This window comes from Cottoperca gobio, chromosome 9, assembly GCF_900634415.1.
Source record: "Cottoperca gobio chromosome 9, fCotGob3.1, whole genome shotgun sequence".
Taxonomy (NCBI): domain Eukaryota; kingdom Metazoa; phylum Chordata; class Actinopteri; order Perciformes; family Bovichtidae; genus Cottoperca; species Cottoperca gobio.
The window spans coordinates 19801162-19820497 of record NC_041363.1 but is presented as its reverse complement, the minus strand read 5'-3'; the positions used below and the strand labels follow the sequence as shown (position 1 = coordinate 19820497).

The window sequence follows — 19336 nt, the reverse complement described above, 5'->3', positions numbered from 1 at the left end:
TTTAACAACCAAAATTAAAATCATCCATCACTGCCACACGGAGTCTTCCCCTCCGCATGAAGCATTTCATCGCTCCACTAACGTCCCTCTCTCTTTAACCTCAGGCTGTTCCCCAGTCTCAGCATCATCACCGAGCTCACACACCCGTCCAACATGAGGTTCATGCAGTTCAGAGCCAAGGACTGCTACTCCCTCGCTCTCTCCAAACTGGAGAAGGTGAGCTGTGGAGAAGGGAGAACCGTATCAACACTCTCTGACTTTGACATTTGTTGTCTTGTGTGCATGTTTTCAAAAGACTGATCCGAGCTGGGTTATAGAAGATAATCTGTAACCCGCTTATTGCATTGTGAAACAAAATCACTCTTGAATATATAAACTTCAAAGTTGAATGTTCATCATTATGTTTTGGTATGTAGTGGTAAACATGTCATTCTTCTCTTCCCCCGGCCTATTTCAGAAGGAAGGGAGTGAAAGTGTTAATACAATATAATTAAATATCATATAGAGTTTTTTCACCGTCCCCAAAACAAGTAACATTTTTATTTTGTACAATCTCAGTGCTTTATCACGCGTCTTTATATTTGTCCAAGCATTGATGGTGAAAGGAAAGAATAAACACAGAGAAAAAAACTTACTAAAGGTCATGACTTCACAGCTTTCACCTTCACGTTGCTTGGAAAACTTGTCTTTCAACCATCTTGTACGTTTTCAGAGGTGAAAACGAGCCTTATTTATTTTCATCTCGACGTCTTCTTGGAGATGGAGCAAAAGAGCAACAGTTCTGCAAACATACACAAAAAAAAGAAAAGTGAGATTGTATTGCTGCCTTCCTCAAATCTTTTTGGCTTGTTTCTCTCTTCAGATCGAGCGTGATAAGGGCTCCAACCTGGCCTTCATGTTCCGGCTGCCGTTTGCTGCAGGCCGAGTGTTCAGCATCAGCATGTTAGATACGCTGCTTTACCAGGTGGGACAACAAAGACTGACTTCAGGGGTTAAACATTCGGTTTCATTATGAAATATGTCACGTTTCAAATGACGATCTTACATTTTTGCGAAGCCATGTTACCTCAAAGTAAGTTAAGGAATAAGCTGAAATGTTTGTTAAATATGGATATTTGATGACAGCTTATTTTATCGTAATGTCCTGTAGTATCCTTAACTTAAACAAGTTTTATGTTAAAAGTAAAAAAATAATAATAATTTAACTCTCATTTCACAAGATTAAAAGTGTTTACAGAACCATTCAAATCAATGAATAAAATTAGCAAGATATATTTATTGAAGGTGCAAAGGGCAATTTATTCTTTTGCCATAAATGATCATTTGCCCATTTGCCCATTTGCCCCACCCAAAGTCCCCCGCACAAAACAAAAACCAAAACGGGTATACATAAAAGAGAAATGTACTTTTGAAATCCACAATCCTGCAATAAACAACACATTTACTGTATGCAATGAAAGATTATGGGAGCATCTGCTTTTAACAATATAAACAAATGCACTTGATTTGCCCACTATGTTAGAAAGCATCCAGTATATCTGTCTCACCCTGACAACTATAGGTCACCACAGTCTTTCTCTCTGCTTTTACAGTCGTTTGTTAAAGACTATATGATCGCTATAGCGAGGCTTCTTCTCGGGCTGGACACCACGCCTGGCTCTGGGTACCTGTGTGCCGTAAGTAGGACTGTTCATACTTCTGTAAGTTTGTAAGAGTAGATGTGCATCCACTTGTTTCTCCTTCTCCTCAGATGAAGATCACAGAGGAGGACCTGTGGATCAGGACTTACGGCAGACTCTTCCAGAAGCTTTGTTCCTCCAGCGCTGAGATCCCCATAGGGATCTACCGCACCGAGGCGCACATGTTCTCCACCTCAGAGGCAAGCTCATTTTGATCAGATGCTCAAAGTCTGAGATCTCGCGTTGGGTTTGACTTTAGCTTCCTTCACTTTGTCTTCAGTCTCCTTTCTCACCTTCTGTCTTTTTAAAAATGTCATGATTTCCTTCCTTGCTTTGCATTTTTCCCTGCTTTCATTTCTCCCCTCCTAAAATGTCTTTATCTTTCTTTACAAAATTCAACATGTGTTCTCCGTTCTGTTTCTTTTCTTAAATCTTCCAGCTGCTTTCAACGCTCAACACCTTATTTTTCTTGTTCTTTTCATTGTTCGATCCTTTTATCTCTTCTATTTGTTTTATGCCAAGCAAGAGAATAACATTTAAAAAATAATAAACATTTTGATGCATTGGCAACAAAAAGTGTGATTAAATAAAATAGACAACAGTCTCTAAATAATATGTCAGTAAATGTCTAGTATAAGAGGCAAACTCACCAGCCACTAACCAGAAATGTACTATTGCTGGCTTTTGTTAATTTCCCAGCATTCGAATAGTAAATAATAAAATAGTAAATGCACCATATTTACTATTTCATGTTCTTATTGTTGAGGCTTTGGATGATTTAGTTTGCTTTGGATGCCCCCATCTTTCATTGCATCTTCCATTCATCTCTTTTTGTTTGGATGTCTGTCTGTCTTTGGTTTCAGGGAAAGGACAGTTACGCACAGGTAAGATCCAAATGTGCTCCTTTTAATTTGGATATTTCACTCACATTTTTCCTTAAAGCGCACAACGATGGAAACTACCATTTTTCTGGAATTTATTATCAATATGTAAAGTTAATAACTTGCATCTTGATAATGCAGGCACTTGAAAATGGCACATAGAAAGTCATTTCACTGTTATTGTGATGCAGACAGATTAATATATATTTATATATTTTTAAATGACATCACAGTGAAGGCTTCACAAACACAGTCCCACAGTATCCAGCGGTAACACTGCCCCCCTGCTCTCCCAGTCTCAGGTGTCCATCAACGTGCAGCAGGGCGAGGAGCATCGTGAGCGCGGAGAGTCCTGGAAGGAGAAGAAGGCGCACAGGAACTCCACCACGAGCGACCAATCGGAGCACCCGCTGCTGAGGAAGAAGAGCATGCAGTGGGCGCGTCGGCTGAGCAGGAAGAGCGCCAAACCGTCCAGCAGAGTGGAGCGAATCTCACAGCAGAGACTCAACCTGTACCGACGCTCCGAGCGCCAGGAGCTGTCGGAGTTGGTCAAGAATCGCATGAAGCACCTGGGCCTGCCCACCGTGGGATACGGTGAGTAGAACAGCTGATGGCACGAGATCTAGAGAAGGGACACGCATGCTTTGCTTTGCCATGTAGAAGTTGACTTAAGCTAATTCAACACAATAGTTGATGAAACGTATTACTTATTTTTGAAACAAGTTTTTTTTTTAAATACTCATTTTATCATCATAAGTTATAATGTGCCTGCAAAATGAATAATAATGCAAATGATAATGTTTCTTGCAGATTGGATTCTCAGTTTTATTTCTTTATGGTCACAGCAGCTCTGGAGGCAGAAATAATGTAATTGGTTGAGTTAAACCTGAGTGGGTAGAGCCTCAGAATCTCATCAAGTGTGAAGAGGTCGTGACTGAATCACCACTGTCATGTGTCAAGTATATATATATATATATATATATATATATATATATATTATATTATATTATATTAAATACAGTTATACTACTTTGAGGATATTTTTAGGGCTGGGTAATTAAAGTCTTCCATCATAACAATGATACATTGATGAGATTTGTTTTCCGATAAGTATTAGTTTTTCCCCTTTCTTCATCAAAACCACGTAGGCTCTGCCCTAGCGCTACTGTTGCGGCTGTTAAACGTGAATAAATTGTTTGCGTAATGACTCGTTTCACTATCAGAATTTGATCAATTCAGTTCGGTAACATTTGTAAAGACTGATTTATTTTATTCCCATTTAATTAAGCGGCTCGGCCAGCAGTGAGATACCAAGCGTCGTGTTCTGATTATAAATAATTGTATATTATAAACCATAATTTACCGTAATTTTATGTATTTTAGCTGCCCCTTACTGTTTTTTATGTATTATTATCGTCTGTCCCAGAATGCCGTCCATTTCATTCAATGTAATGGACAATAACGTTTTCTAAATTAATCTAATAATTAACCTTCTGGTTTCTTTATGGTTCTGTCCTAAGGAACTTAAAACTGTAAATTGAGCATAGTTATTAAATATATATTGTGATAACATTTTTGGTCATGTCTTCCCGCCCGAGGATATTTCTGTTTTTACTACTTTCTTTGTGGAAATTGTGAATTAAGTCTTCTCCCAAAAGCTCCTTCATAAGGCATGGACATCGTTGGTACCTGGAGCCTCAGACAGTATGTAGTCTTACCTGTGACCTGTTGTCACTGAGCCTCACCTGGATATAAACCGTTACTGCTGCAGGAGGCTCCCTTTGCATGTATGCAGCGTTAAAGAGGCAAAGCACATCGTTACATTGTTTAGTTAAGCTACTTATGTTGTAGTAATTGATACAAAAATGGCCAAAACTACTCATGACAAAGCATCAGCTCCAAGAACACACTCACATCTAACTACTTTTATAGACTACACACACACACACACACTATAGAAAAATGACAGATTTCAGGTGATTTTTTTGCTCCACCCACTCTCAACCAATTAAGATTATTTCCGAGGGCAACCCGAGTTTTGAAAAACTGTCATCTCATCTCACTGCCCACCCACGTGGTGCTGTGGGTCTTGATAGTAGAGATAATCGACATCACACTCCATCATCATTAACCTTCAGAAAACCTTTCGCATCAGTTTCACACTCATCCAACTCTCCCTCCCACATCACACACACCACTTCAGTCATGATCATACCAACATGTGGATGTGAACATGTCATGCATGGAGATGCAGGAGCACCAAAACCTTGTCTCAATTGCATTGGATCACAGACTGCAATTGCCTGCACTCTTTATCTGCTCACTTTTGTGCTTTTTTCTGTTTCCTTAGTTCGCACGCTTCCAAACCAAAGCAGAATCATGCTTCAGATGTGTTGCACTTGCTAAATATTATGTAACGTGTCAATTAAATACGTTTCAGGAAGAACCCCAAAAGCTCAAGATCATCTTATGAGCCATGAATGTCAGTGAGGATTACTGCAACAGGATCATAACATGTGACGGATGAATCATTTGGAAGTGATTCTGTGCACACACCAATGCATGGCTTCTATGCATCGCTCACCTTTTTATTTTATTTTTTGAAGCGTTCTTTTTTGAAACTGCAAATGCATTCGCTGCCTGCCTGATTTATTTTCTATTTCTTGTTTTCCCCCCCCCTCCTCTGCTTCTCTGCTTCTCTCTCTCTCTTTCTCTGACAATTCTATCAATTCTATTGTAGAGGATGTTTCTAATCTCACTGCGAGCGATGTCATGAATCGAGTAAATCTAGGATATTTGCAAGGTAATTCTATGTGCTGTTTATAACTCATTTACAACAATGTGAGTGGTGACATTCCATCTTGTGGAGAAAGGAATTTGTCCTTTCACCAGCATCCATTGAAGATTAGTGCACTGAATTTATCCAAAGAACTAGATACTTTTAGAAGATGGTTTACGTTTGTTTGTTTTTTACTTTGTTTTGGTGCAAAATGTTAGTTAAATATAAATGAACAAATTAGGATATCAAAGTTAACAGTGAATGCTGTTGCTTAGAGTTGCAGGACATTTCAGAGCACCCGTATACAGAGAGGACCAAGCAGTCAGGTTAGCTGGTTGATCACAGTTCTGCAACTTTACTGCATGAGTGTGCGTGTGTGTGTGCGTGTGTTCTGCCAGAATAAGTGGCGTATCAGCAGCCAGTCTGTCACTATCTCGCTCTACTATCTCTCTCTCTACCTGGTCTTTTCTGCATTGTGTTCCCGTGAGGTGACGTCCCACATGGCTAGAGTACTGCAGGGCATCAGAGTATGGCTTCAGTGGAGCGGAACCCATTATGTCTGTGGATGGAAGGTTAGATGTAGAGTTCAAACGTTTACGTTACATATATAAAGAACAATGTGTGTATTGGAGGCGTCCTGATGTAGAAAGTAAAGAACCCTCTGTTGTTTTCATAGATCAAGACACCTCAAAGTGTATTTTCACACTTATACCATGGCCATTTAAGACAAAAAGAGAATCAGAGTTTAATTGTAACGCGTAGTTTTTGCTGGTTAGACTTAACTAGTACTGTCGCTGTACTTGCTTATATAGCCTTGTCGCCTCTGTAGTCCGGCACATTGGATTTAAAATCGAAACATGACTATGATGTCAAAGTGCTGGCTTTCAGCTTGAATTTAAAGAATCTAAATCAGCCGTTGTTGCTCATCTCCATCTTGTTGTTGACCTCCAGTTGTTTATCTTTTTGCCTTCTATTTACACTTTCCTGCTGGCTTATTAGATCACTTCAAAATGAGTCCCTAGAGTGCACAGAAAGCCAGCAGGAAAGTGTAAATGGAAGGCAAAAAGCTACTGTGGCCATGAGAGCTCAACACACAAGCAAATGAAGAAACATCTTCACCAGTCTGACAGCACATGAAATCTGTTCTCTTAATTTAGTTCCCGGGGATTGTTGAAACCTCGAGCTTCTGCCGCCTCATGAGGTAGTAGTGATCTGTAGTCAGGGTTAGGAAATATTTCTTATTTGTATACATGACTGAAATCTAGGCCAACATTATACCTCGCTTGTTTGAGGGGCTTTTTCCTTCAGTCTGGTCTTTAGCAAGTGGCACTATTGGATGGAAGTCAGGTGTCTTCCCCAGTCTTGCATTGTCAGTGTGGTTAGGATCAATCGCCCGCTGCAATGTCCTAAAATTGACACTATATAAAAAAGCACAGACAAACACGAGCAACTCAAAAGTGACTGTTTGAATATTCTGGACTACAGAGCCACAAAATAAAAACTCCACTGACCTAATACTCTGCATATAATATATACACAATACTCTGCATATGATATATACACAATACTTTACATATGATATATACACAATACTTTACATATGATATATACACAATACTCTGCATATAATATATACACAATACTCTGCATATAATATATACACAATACTCTGCATATGATATATACACAATACTCTGCATATGATATATAAACAATACTCTGCATATAATATATACACAATACTCTGCATATAATATATACACAATACTTTACATATGATATATACACAATACTCTGCATATGATATATACACAATACTCTGCATATAATATATACACAATACTTTACATATGATATATACACAATACTTTACATATGATATACACAATACTTTACATATAATATATACACAATACTTTACATATGATATACACAATACTTTACATATAATATATACACAATACTTTGCATATGATATATACACAATACTCTGCATATGATATATACACAATACTCTGCATATGATATATACACAATACTTTACATATGATATATACACAATACTTTACATATGATATATACACAATACTCTGCATATAATATATACACAATACTTTACATATGATATATACACAATACTCTGTATATAATATATACACAATACTCTGCATATGATATATACACAATACTCTGCATATAATATATACACAATACTCTGCATATGATATATACACAATACTTTACATATAATATATACACAATACTTTACATATGATATATACACAATACTCTGTATATGATATATACACAATACTCTGCATATAATATATACACAATACTTTACATATAATATATACACAATACTTTACATATGATATATACACAATACTCTGTATATAATATATACACAATACTCTGCATATGATATATACACAATACTCTGCATATAATATATACACAATACTCTGCATATGATATATACACAATACTTTACATATACTATATACACAATACTCTGCATATGATATATACACAATACTTTACATATAATATATACACAATACTTTACATATAATATATACACAATACTTTACATATGATATATACACAATACTCTGCATATAATATATACACAATACTCTGAATATGATATATACACAATACTTTACATATAATATATACACAATACTTTACATATGATATATACACAATACTCTGTATATAATATATACACAATACTCTGCATATGATATATACACAATACTTTACATATGATATATACACAATACTTTACATATAATATATACACAATACTCTGTATATAATATATACACAATACTCTGTATATAATATATACACAATACTCTGCATATGATATATACACAATACTCTGTATATAATATATACACAATACTCTGCATATGATATATACACAATACTTTACATATGATATATACACAATACTTTACATATAATATATACACAATACTCTGCATATAATATATACACAATACTCTGCATATGATATAAACACAATACTCTGCATATGATATAAACACAATACTCTGCATATAATATATACACAATACTCTGCATATGATATAAACACAATACTCTGCATATGATATATACACAATACTCTGCATATAATATATATATATATATATATATATATATATATATATATATATATATACAGTACTCTGCACTGTCTGTGAGGTTTCTTTTTCTTTTCCCAGCTGCCCACTAATCAGTATTTTCTGTGGCCATGGTATAATCCATATTTAATACACTGAGTAGCCGACAATAAAAGATCTTTCCTCTCCACTTACTGATGATCTTTGGTATCGTAGAGTAACTGTCTTCTGTCTTCCAGCAGCAGGTCGACCTCTTCCACTCTCACACTCCCAATGTGTTCTGCTTCACTCCGTTTGGTTCGAGGCACTCTGCGTTTGGTCCAGTGTGAGGGATGCTGGAGCATGTCTGTGTCTGTGGATGTGTCACATGTCCTTCTGGGCTGGGGGGGGTGTGAGGGGGGGGCTGAGTGTCGTCCGTTGGCATGGCAACTTGCCGCCTTGGTCCAGTGTGGAATGCGCAGGAGAAAAAAAAAATGCGATGGAGAGTTTTGTTGCGTAGCCGCGGACGCTGTCTGCATGTTGGCGCCGTCCTGAAGCTGCGCATGGGGTGCTGTTTGAGTCAGCAGGCAGCATGGGCCTCCCCTTGTTCCACAAAGTGCCCTGTCAGTAACGGTTAGCCCTTCTCTCTCTTCCACCCCGCCTGGCTTTATAAAGGGCCACAAGCAGGTGGGTGTGCCCTCTTTTCCCTTTCCTCCGTCCATCATGCAACGCAAGTAGGAGCTGCTGCCAGAGAGCACTCAACACACACACACACACACACACACACACTGACACACACACACACAGTAATGTGACTCTTCGGGGAATGAATGTTAGTCAGTTTCCTCTTATTAATAAAAGATCTCCATAGTGCAGAAGTTTCCATGTTGCCTAACTATATCGTGGAAGAAATTAAATAACGTTGTTGGAACTGTTAATGTTTACTGTTTATATAATAAACGTTTAAAGGGGACATATTATGAAAAACTAACTACACTGAACCAGCCAATCAGAGCTTTTGGGAGGGGGGGGGGGCTTAAAGAGGCAGGCGCAGACAGGGTGAATACAGGTGTATTCAGACAGGAAAATAATGTGTTTACATTAAAGCATGTAAACATGTTTTAGTAAAAACCCAAAATAATATGTCCCCGTCAATGCAGAAATAATTTACAGTGTATAGAAGGCTGAAAGAGTTTTAAATATTTTATATTAGATAATGAGGAATTATTCAAACATTTTAAAGAATAAGTACAAATATTCTTAAATCAAATAACATTTTTTTGTGAATATTTAGTCAAACAAGAATCAAGCGAGTAATGTATCAATAGCTCAATAAAAATATAGTACACGACTTAAAAAAAAGTTAAATTAATAATAAAATAATAAATCAAATAAAAAGAAAGAAATCTGCTTATATTTAATCAGATTTATATCTATTCGTATCTGCCTCAAAAATAAATCATTGGTAGTTCTATAATAAAAAACCTTTCTGTTTATTTCTAATTCAACACTTTGTCAACTTGATTGATAAATTCCTCTCTTGGTATAAGTTACTGCCATTTAAAATATTTAAATTGTAAACTAATTGTTAACAGTTAACAAGCATCTCTTCGATTAGCAGCCAGACTAGAATAAGAGCATCACTCTGATACTGTAGGAGGGTTATTTTGCCTTCGTCCCCACTGAAAGGTTGAAAACGAGGGAGTCTCATATTGTCAGTGGTTAAAGGGATCATTTCCTGTTTAATGGAAGACGACAAGGGAGGGCTCCAGAGCAGCTCTGAAGGTCTCCTCTGTCTTTATCTCCAGACGAGATGAACGACCACCAGAACACGCTGTCCTACGTCCTCATCAACCCTCCTCCCGACACCGTGCTGGAGCTCAACGACGTCGTGTAAGAACCACAGCCCTTTCTGACATCTTAGAAGCGTGTTTAATTTAAACTGTCTTAACACTGAGAAAAACTATTTTCTCGTGACATGGGCCACTTTTAGCGCTTTTATAGATCAATATTACTGGATGTGTCAAATTATTGATTTCTTTAGCATGTAGCTGTGTGAGTATTTCAGGACTGATTCCCGCTCAGTGTTGGGGTTCATCTTTGCAATAATGACCAGTTCAATAAAATAATGTTATGGTGACCTACAGTGTATATACAGTATCACATATTTTCCTCATATTATCCAGCAGGATCCACATTTAAAGTAAACCTCCACCGCTGAGTTACTCTTCCCTGCTGGCAGATGATGTTGACTTGTTTTTTCCAGGTACATTATCCGGTCCGACCCGCTGGCGCACATGCCGGAGGACTCCCAGGTGGGGCAGGCCCACAGGAACCAGCAGGACTTTGGCACAGAGACCAGAGACGAGACTCACCTCTGAAACCCCCTCAGTCCTTCACACCCTGACACCTTAACCTCGAAGCCCCGCCCGGGCCGACGGAGCATGTATGTCTCGCGCAGATGAAGGCTCGTCTCGGGCCAAGAACAGCCGTTCATAGTGAATTCACATTATGTGTCTCTCAGCCTCAGTTCAGAAAATAATCAACATTATAAAAAGATGAGAAACCTGCAGTTTCCCACTGAGCTGCTACAGGAGGATGCATGAAGAGTGCCTCGTCATCGACCCCCCTCGCACACCTTCAGTACTCACACACACGTCTCCCTCGCACCAGGCACAGCAAACGGCTCCCTCCTTCCAACCAAAGGACTCAAGAGATTTGACGGATGTTGTGAGAGGTCTTTGGACAGTCACAGGAGTTTTTCTTGCACACACTGTACAGGATATCAAATCATTTCGCTCAGGGGTCAAGTTGCCCTTGTGCCGACTTCCTCTACACCTGTTTCTGCCTAAACCCACAAAGAAGCGAATCTGGGGGCAACTGCATCCTCCACCACATCTTAACAATCATGTTTTCTACAAGTAAATGCTCTGAATTTCTATCGATTCAAACATTTACCATGAAATTATAGTACATGTGCACTTTTCTTCATTTATTACAATTAATTTAGTCTGTTTCTAATCAAGACAGTATTCCCATTTTCTTTATGAGCACAAACTTTTTTAAGAAATCCGTGAGTATTCACACTGTAGGGGCACTTTTATTCGCCATATTAGAATCGTCACCGTTTCTCTTTGTTGTGTTGTTTTGGACACAGATTTTTGTTGTGCTTATTGTTAAAGAATGAATATTGTTAATTTATTTCACTATTTTAAGTGTCCCATATGATGTCTGCTATACAGTATGTGCCATTCTTTGGTTTACTCTTTCTTTGTAAATATCTTGATGAGTTGTACATTTTGCATCTGTTTTATGATATCAGTGTTTTTCATTTTAGAGCCTGACCAATTGTATCAGCTGGTTTTAGTTTATGAAAGATGAAAAGGCCATGGTGGCTATTTTAACAAATTAATTAACCGTGTATATTTCAGGTTTGCCCACATCTTCTGCTTCATTAATTCTATTTAAAGTTCTATTTTTCTTAGCTAAACATAAGCATATCCATGTTTTATTTATAGTGGTAGTGTTGTGTTTTTGTGTCTCACTCGGTACATATCTTGGGCACAACTCTTTCATAATCAGATTTAGAAGAAATAGTTAAAAATCTTGGGAAACAAGCTAGTTAGCTATTTTCCACAGATATTTGAGTGGTGCCAAGCTTCTGATATAACTGTTTGATAAATATAAAGCTGGAGCCAGCAGGCGCTTAGCTTAGCATAACGGCTGCGCTAATTGAAGCAGGAGGGAAACAGCTAGCATCACCTAGTGACACTTAGTTTAAGGTGCTGTGATTTAGGGCAAACCATGCTAGCTGTTTCCCTCTGCTTCCAGTGTTTAGGCTAAGCTACGCTAACAGTCTCCTGGCTGTGACTTCTTAATTAACGTACAAACATGAGTGGCATCAATTTTCTCATCTAACTAAAAGTTAGAAAGTCTAAACTCCAAATTGTTGAACTATTACTTAAAGCTGTCATTAAAAATAATAATTAAAAAAAAAAAAATATTGGCCAATATAATGTGCTTTAACCTCATAAATCCAGTATCGATCAGGCTCTTTTTATTAATTTCATTTTGTTGATGGTGAATATTCATTTGTTGTGATCCTCCAGTTTCATAATTATGTAACGTTTCAGTTCAACTGGTAGCAGAATTGTTTTGCACAGACGGCGACCGGCACAGTCGAGTCAATCGACTGTCCTGTAATCTGTTTCTAAATCTATTTGGAACGAACTTGATCTGAAAAACAAAGTGCTCTCCTCTCCAAATTGTACAGGCCACACCTTGTATAAGGCAGTGTCAGCTTGCAGTATTTAAACTCCACTTATTTGCGTTTCGTTCTCTGTAAATAGTAACTTTATATATTCATTGTTTGCCATTTTGTTTCGGTCTCGTGTGTGATAAAAGTGATAGAGGACTTGAACTATTTTTGCACTAAGCTCTGCAGGGACGTGTAGAGCATTAAAGCATGACCCTTTAATCTGAATCTGTACGACATCAGTGGACAGTATTCAAGCATTCCTGTGAAGCAAGTCAAACGTGCAGTTACACATCATGCATTTTGTTTTGATTTACCTTGCAGGTGTTTGAAAAGCGTATTGTAGTGAGTGCCATTGTTATTTATGTGTTAAAGAAGTGATGGTGATGAAGTAATCTCAGATGGATTTGTTTTCTCTGAGATCTGCCAATGTTTTTTCTGAGAAATCAGCATAAGCTATTTTTATTTTGAACAGTATGTGTTTTGCAATGAGTCCCGTTGAAATGTACTGTTGATCTTTGCTCAACGGGCCCCTCAGAAGTGTCAGTTTACAGGACAGGGGAGCGGAGGAGTGAACGCGTGAGCGACCGCAATGGAAGATACGATCGGTGTGCTGATCCATTCATTAAAACGTCTTCCTCGGTCCTCACTCCTGACAACTCTTAACACTCCACTTCAGCTCTCCTACTGTCCATACTTACAAATACCACAAGGGGCATGCAAACACTAAACAGCATGTTTTGATATACAAGCTTGCCAAGAACAATACATTTTGTACATTTAGCGGGACATTCAATGGGACGTCCCACAGCTAGAGAAACCCATAATCCAGTCAACTGCTTGCAAGTTGGAGCCATTATTTGATACTGTGTATTTATATGAATGGAACATGCATGTTGTGTCCAGGTGTTATCAAGAAGCCTACGTATTATGTTTACCTCCACTTTATGTTTTCAAGTCGTTGTCAAAAAGGGGTTGATCCATTTTGTACTATTTCTTATGAGAAGCGAGTGTATAAAACATGAACAAATAAATGCTGCATGCAGCCAGATACAATGAATGTAAAGACCTTTTTATTTTATTTCAGATCGTCAGATGACAACTTGGTGAATATGGAACAATCACATGTAGCTAAATGTGTCATTTCATTAGAGTGCTATTATTCAGGTAGAATAAGTATCGACAAAGATTACATTTAAACAGCTGCAGCAGGTAAAGTTAATCATTTTGGGAAATATACTTATTTGCTTCGAGTTTGATGATGAGATCATATCTCATGTCTGTATGGTACATATGACGAGACACTTAGCTTAACATAAAGACCATCCTGCATCAGTCTGAAGGTAACACAATCTTTAAAACTTTCAAATTAATTAGTTTTATCTAGTCTGTTTAATGTGTAAACAGACGAAATACTAAATATTTTTTTGTAGCTCATTCAATGGCCTGAAATCAGACAATGAACTTCATTCATTTAAAATGTCTAAACATTTTTTATCTAGCAGCAATATACAAAAACACCCAATAAGACCCGGGTGTACCCGGGTGTACCAAGGCAACGTATCACCTCCCAGCACTAGCATGTGGCCTCTGCTGTGAAGGTTTTAACCATCCTTTTAAAAAATATATTTATTTTAGATATAGATCCAAGCTTCTCAAAGTCCAAGGTGAGGTCTTATTTTTGCAAAAACCCACAAATGTTCAGTTTAATATTATAGAAAACAGAAAAGCAGGAAATTGCAAAATACATTTTTGTATTTAGGATGTCTTTAATCCATTATCAAAACAGTTATTGTAAGATTATCTTTCTGTTGATCGACTACTCGTTGCATCTCTAATACAACCTTTAATGGACAGAGTGGAATTAATCTCCTCCAACTCTCACCAAGAAAGCAAACATCAAACTATTCATTTAAGTGTTAACAAAAATCTATTTTTATCTGCAGTGGGCAAACTAACTTTAAGAATGAACTAAAATATTGAAAGTCTTCAAGTGAATCCCTTTCTAGACTCCCTCTGCAGCTCTGTCCTGACACCGCTGCTTCACATGCATCTGCTTCCACCTCTCTCGTGTCCAGCGGCCGTTGTTCTGCGAGACCTCGTGCAGCAGGTCCATGAAGGCGTACTCGTTGCCCGACAGCAGCGTTTCATCATCCGGCGAGGCGCCGCCAGAGGGAGCCTTCGCTGCCCTCTGCCTGCTCGTCACAGCACGTGCTGGTTCGCTCCTCTGTCTCGCCTTGTTGCTGCTCTTCTTGGTTTTCTTGTGTGCAAGATTTACTGCAGATTTCGGGTCTTGATTTGGACCCTGATTCAGATTTTGGGTCTGTCTCACATTGGCAGGTTCCTGGATCACCTCCTCCTCCTTTAGATGCTCTTCTAGCCTCGTGTCAATGTGGGAAAGGTCCTCACTGAGAGAAGTGGTCTCGTCATTTAGGTTCTGAGCACTGAGAGAGTCCGAATGTCAGGTCAGCGACAGTCATTTTTAGGGGATCTTCTAATTGATTTTTCTCAATTTCATCTTCATTTTCATCCCGGTCAGAAGCGGAGGGATGCTCGTCTTTCTTTAACGCTTCTCTTCACCTCACCTGGAAACCTTTGTGTCCATTCAGTGAAGACCTCAGACAGCCCCTCCCCCTCCCTCATTTTACACCTTGCCTGCCACTGAACTGCAGTCGGAGGCCAGGTGGAGATCCTCGCCATCACTTTTCCCTTCTGGGACCTTTGACATGCATCAGTGGACTGTTTGTTAAAATCACCAGGACTGGGTTTACTCTGGATTGTCCCGATGCTCAGATAAGGCACAGTGTCAGTGTTTGCAGAAACACAGTGTGGGTTATTATCTAGACTTCTACCAGCATCGGCTTGTTTAGCATTATTTATCACATCAGCGGCATTTGTGAGAGTTTCGGTCTCAATTCCTCCATCTGCTTCAGCTTCATCTCCCAGCTTCTGCTTCCCTTCAGCTCTGTGTCCTGCATCCGTCTCAGTTTGTAAAGTCACTTGATCTTTCACAGGCGCACAAAAAGGAGACATGAAGAGAACAGCGTTCGCTGACTTAGCTCGGACTCCAGTGAAGGATCTCCTCCATCCCGTCTCTGAGTCCGACTCATCGTTTTCTCTTTTCTCAGAGTGTCGTGGAGACTGAGCACGACTGGACCTGCTGACTTCTTTCGACTCCTTTCGGTTTTCTTCTGGACGGCCAGGCGTCACGGTTTTGTTGTTGCGTTTCCTGTGCAGCACCGCCAGGAAACACGCCGCAAACAGGAGCAACGACAGGAACACTGCCGAGGTGTTAGAAGGATTTTCTTTTAAGCATCTGATCATATTTTGAAGTACAAACTGAAACGTGCTAAATAGAAGATGTAACATACCTATCACGACAACGAGTGCGCAGACGATACTTGTATCTGAGGGTGGTCGGGGTGACACGCAGGTTTCTGGAAGGAACAACAGACACATGAAGCACAAACGATATCAAACGTTCAAATATCAAAAGATGAGAAGAACCAGGCGTACCAGTGGGTGTAGATATAGTTCTGGAAAGCTCAGAGGGTTTAGGACGGACAGAGATCTCCGTCACTGATGGAGGTGGTGGTGGTGATGTCACATATGTTGCTAAAGGAAACCAGACAAACCAAAGCTTCTTCCAAATGTGTTATTTCAGTAAAGGTTTTAATCTGCACCTGGATACAGATCGGCATCAAAATACATAGTTATATAGTTATAGGTCCAGTGAGTGTATCTTGTGTGAGAAAGTATAAAGAAAACAAAAGATATTACTAAATATTTTGTATTAAATACTATGAAAAGAAGAATTTGTTTTGTTAATCAAAACCTCAGTTCCCCCCCCCCCCCCCCCTAACTGTAGGTCTACTGCAGGTTTTGTACCAAATTTGGTGAAAAATGGATGAAATTTATGGGGGAAAAAAACAAACGTTTTGCAAAAAGAGGTGGAGAAATGGGTGGGGGCTACACCAACACATTTAGCTTGAATGAAGGAATCCAAAATAAAAATGTAATTTGTCTCCTGGACATCACAAATAAGAGATCATGCATGATAATAACATAAGCATGACAATAACATGCTCAATAAATGCCCACATGGTGGTGCTGTGCACAGAAAACATTTGCTTCTGTGCCTATTGTCCAACTTTCCAACACATCCAGTAAACATGAAACATGTTGTTGCAACATCCTGCTGAGTACTAGGCAATTAATTAAAACCCAAAGCACCTCATTATGAGAGCTTTCATTATATTAAAATAAATTCAGCCTACAAGTTAATGATTTTTTTTGTTTCCTCATATTATACATTAAAATATTATATTTTATATATAGTATAATAATAGCTGTTAGGTGTTTCTGTCAGCTATCCCTTAGGCTAAAGGAGTTCAATATTTGACTATTTGACTACTTATGACTTATTCCTTGAAATTACAACATTTCACTGATATTTCTACTCTAATAATTTCTCCTGATAGTCTTATTCTATTTAATATAAATATGAACAAAACTAACCAGATGTACCGGTCTTTAAAGCAGGTGTAGTGACCGTTGTGGGATTGGGTTGGACCGAGGTTTTTGTCCCCGCTGGTCGCGATGGAGGTGTTGCTAGAGGGAACAGCAGAGCTGCTCAGTACACATTTTATTAATACTCTAATGGTAAAGAACTTGAAACAGAAACGGGCACAAGAAGAGCCACGTGTACCCGTGTGTGAAGACAGTATTGTGGGTGCATCAGTGGGTGTGGGTTGGACGGAGGTTTTTGTACCGGTTGATGGTCGTGATGGAGATGTTGTGACAGCTTTTGCTAGGAGGGAACAACAGAGATACTGAGCACACATTATATCTGGAACAAGTGGGAAAACAATCCTGATTGTAATGGTGAAGGATTTCAAATATCAAAAAGGAAATTGTAACATAGGTGTACCAGATGTGGGCGGAGTCACCGCTGTTGGTGGAGGTGACGTCGCACACACCGACACGTTCAACACAGGTTGACCCCTCAGAGAGGGAGGACTCTCGCAGGTCACCCCCCCCTCTCTGTTGAGCAGAGATCTGTTGTGTAGATCTGAGAAGAGAAGCAGCTTTAAGTTTCTACAATGACTTGGAGTTCTGTGCCTTTATTATATATTTCACAAACCTTTCAGGAAGTCGACAAAGTCTTCAGCTCCGCAGGAACAGTCCCAGGGGTTCCCATCTAGTCTGATCCTGGGGGACCCGAGAGACCTGAAGACCTGAGGCGAGAGCCGAGTCATCATGTTCTCCGACAAGTCCAACTCGGCCAGAACGGTGTTGGAGATAAAAGTATTGGGATCGATTGTTCTGATCTTGTTCTTATGCAGACTGAGCCTTAAGAGGTTATTGAGCCCGTTCAGCATGGACTCATTCAGAACTTTAATTTGGTTTTCTGCGAGGCTGAGCTCGCTGAGGATATCAGGACGACCGAACCAGTTTGGGTTCATCTCCGTCAGCAAGTTCCGTTTCAAACTGAGGTTTGTGAGGTTTCGGAAAGAGCTGAATGCCCCTTCAGCGATTCCTGTGACACCAGAGCCTTCGATCCTGAGCCGGGTTATCGAGGCGAGGTTGTCGCTACGTAACACAGCGGAGTCCAACTCCCTGACGTCACTCAGAACCATGAACAGAGACGAATAACCCGGACTGAAAGCTAAGAGAACAGTATCATTACATTAAGGCGTGTGGAACCTGAAACTGAGGAAGTTAACTTCAACAAACAGCAGTTAACATGAAATCAGCTGCATTCATTGGATGCTCAACACTTCAGACAAAAGGACATGGCTGCAGTAACAAAGCAGCTGTAAGGCGAGTGCATTAAAGGGAACCTCAACGTCTCACTGTATTAATCAAATCAAATTTATTTATATAGCCCAATATCACAAATGATACATTTGTCTCAGTGTGCTTTACAGACTGTACAGGTTACGACACCCTCTGTCCTTAGACCCTGGCATCACACAAGGAAAAACTTCCTAAAAGAAACCCCATAATTAAATTATTAGAAAGACATTATTCTTATACGCAAGTTAAACATACATTTTGTGACGATTACATTTATTATTGAGCAATTTTCCAAATTGCGCTGCCATCTAGTGTCGAGGCACAATGTGACATCACCACATTTAACTTTCTACAACATTCAAGAGATGAATTTGTTCTGAAATCCACAAACTTACAATCCAGGAATGTCAATATGACGGCGTTTTACTTCCTTAAAATACTTTATGTCCGACCACCATTAACAGCATTTTGATCTTCAGACACTAAACCTCTCCAATGATTACCAGAAATCTGAGAATTATTTTGGCACTTTAACATGTTGGGTAATTTATTTTGAGGAAACAATATTTAGTTTACACTTTATATAAAAGTTTTCTAAAGCTGTTGTAAAGAAGAAATATGCATCAGAATACATCATTAAAAAGGCTTACATCAGCGCAATACATGTGGGTCACTTGAAAGTCCTCACCTGGTGGGATCGCCAGGCAGAAAAGAACCTGTCCGTCTCCAAAACAAGAATGGCTCAAACGCACATTTACCAGCATCAACACGAGACCGGCAACAACTGTGGACAAACGAGAGGAATCGGAAAATTTCACTTCATAATT

The 19336-nt window shown here is 39.0% G+C and overlaps 3 protein-coding genes across 3 annotated transcripts in view; 1 reads left to right on the top strand and 2 right to left on the bottom strand.

Annotated features, from left to right (window-relative positions):
* The window catches only part of kcnt1b (potassium sodium-activated channel subfamily T member 1b), a 62751-nt gene extending 48985 nt beyond the window's left edge, over positions 1 to 13766 (top strand). The window contains exons 24-32 of the mRNA XM_029439128.1: positions 105 to 216; positions 863 to 964; positions 1593 to 1676; positions 1751 to 1879; positions 2543 to 2563; positions 2857 to 3154; positions 5301 to 5363; positions 10264 to 10348; positions 10722 to 13766. Coding sequence (XP_029294988.1) covers positions 105 to 216; positions 863 to 964; positions 1593 to 1676; positions 1751 to 1879; positions 2543 to 2563; positions 2857 to 3154; positions 5301 to 5363; positions 10264 to 10348; positions 10722 to 10836 — 1009 coding nt within the window. The 3' untranslated portion in view covers positions 10837 to 13766. The remainder of the gene's footprint in view (positions 1 to 104; positions 217 to 862; positions 965 to 1592; positions 1677 to 1750; positions 1880 to 2542; positions 2564 to 2856; positions 3155 to 5300; positions 5364 to 10263; positions 10349 to 10721) is intronic.
* On the bottom strand, positions 175 to 9142 carry LOC115013117 (uncharacterized). The gene is made up of 5 exons (XM_029439121.1): positions 8672 to 9142; positions 6618 to 6757; positions 5798 to 5898; positions 636 to 781; positions 175 to 221 (listed from the first exon to the last, which is right to left on the bottom strand). Exons 1-4 carry the CDS (start codon positions 8992 to 8994, stop codon positions 728 to 730), a joined length of 618 nt encoding a protein of 205 aa, XP_029294981.1. The 5' UTR covers positions 8995 to 9142; the 3' UTR covers positions 175 to 221; positions 636 to 727.
* A 1254-nt stretch (positions 13767 to 15020) lies between the features above and the next one.
* On the bottom strand, positions 15021 to 17476 carry LOC115013823 (uncharacterized; the record flags this gene model as incomplete). The annotated part of the gene is given in 6 exon segments (XM_029440346.1): positions 15021 to 15280; positions 15282 to 15991; positions 16082 to 16147; positions 16227 to 16325; positions 17229 to 17321; positions 17419 to 17476. Coding segments are annotated over 6 exon segments (1170 nt in total), but the record flags the coding sequence as incomplete, so codon positions are not given.
* Positions 17477 to 19336: the final 1860 nt, after the last annotated feature.

What these genes read in the sequence shown, in the direction of transcription:
- LOC115013117 (XM_029439121.1), bottom strand. Translation starts at nt 8,994, where the DNA reads ATGCAGACAGCGTCCGCGGCTACGCAACAAAACTCTCCATCGCATTTT. An exon ending in AAGCCCCTCAAACAAGCGAG is followed by an intron (nt 5,899 to 6,617) that starts GTATAATGTTGG and finishes TTCCATCCACAG; the next exon opens with ACATAATGGGTTCCGCTCCA. An exon ending in CACAATGCAGAAAAGACCAG is followed by an intron (nt 782 to 5,797) that starts GTAGAGAGAGAG and finishes GTATGTTTGCAG; the next exon opens with AACTGTTGCTCTTTTGCTCC.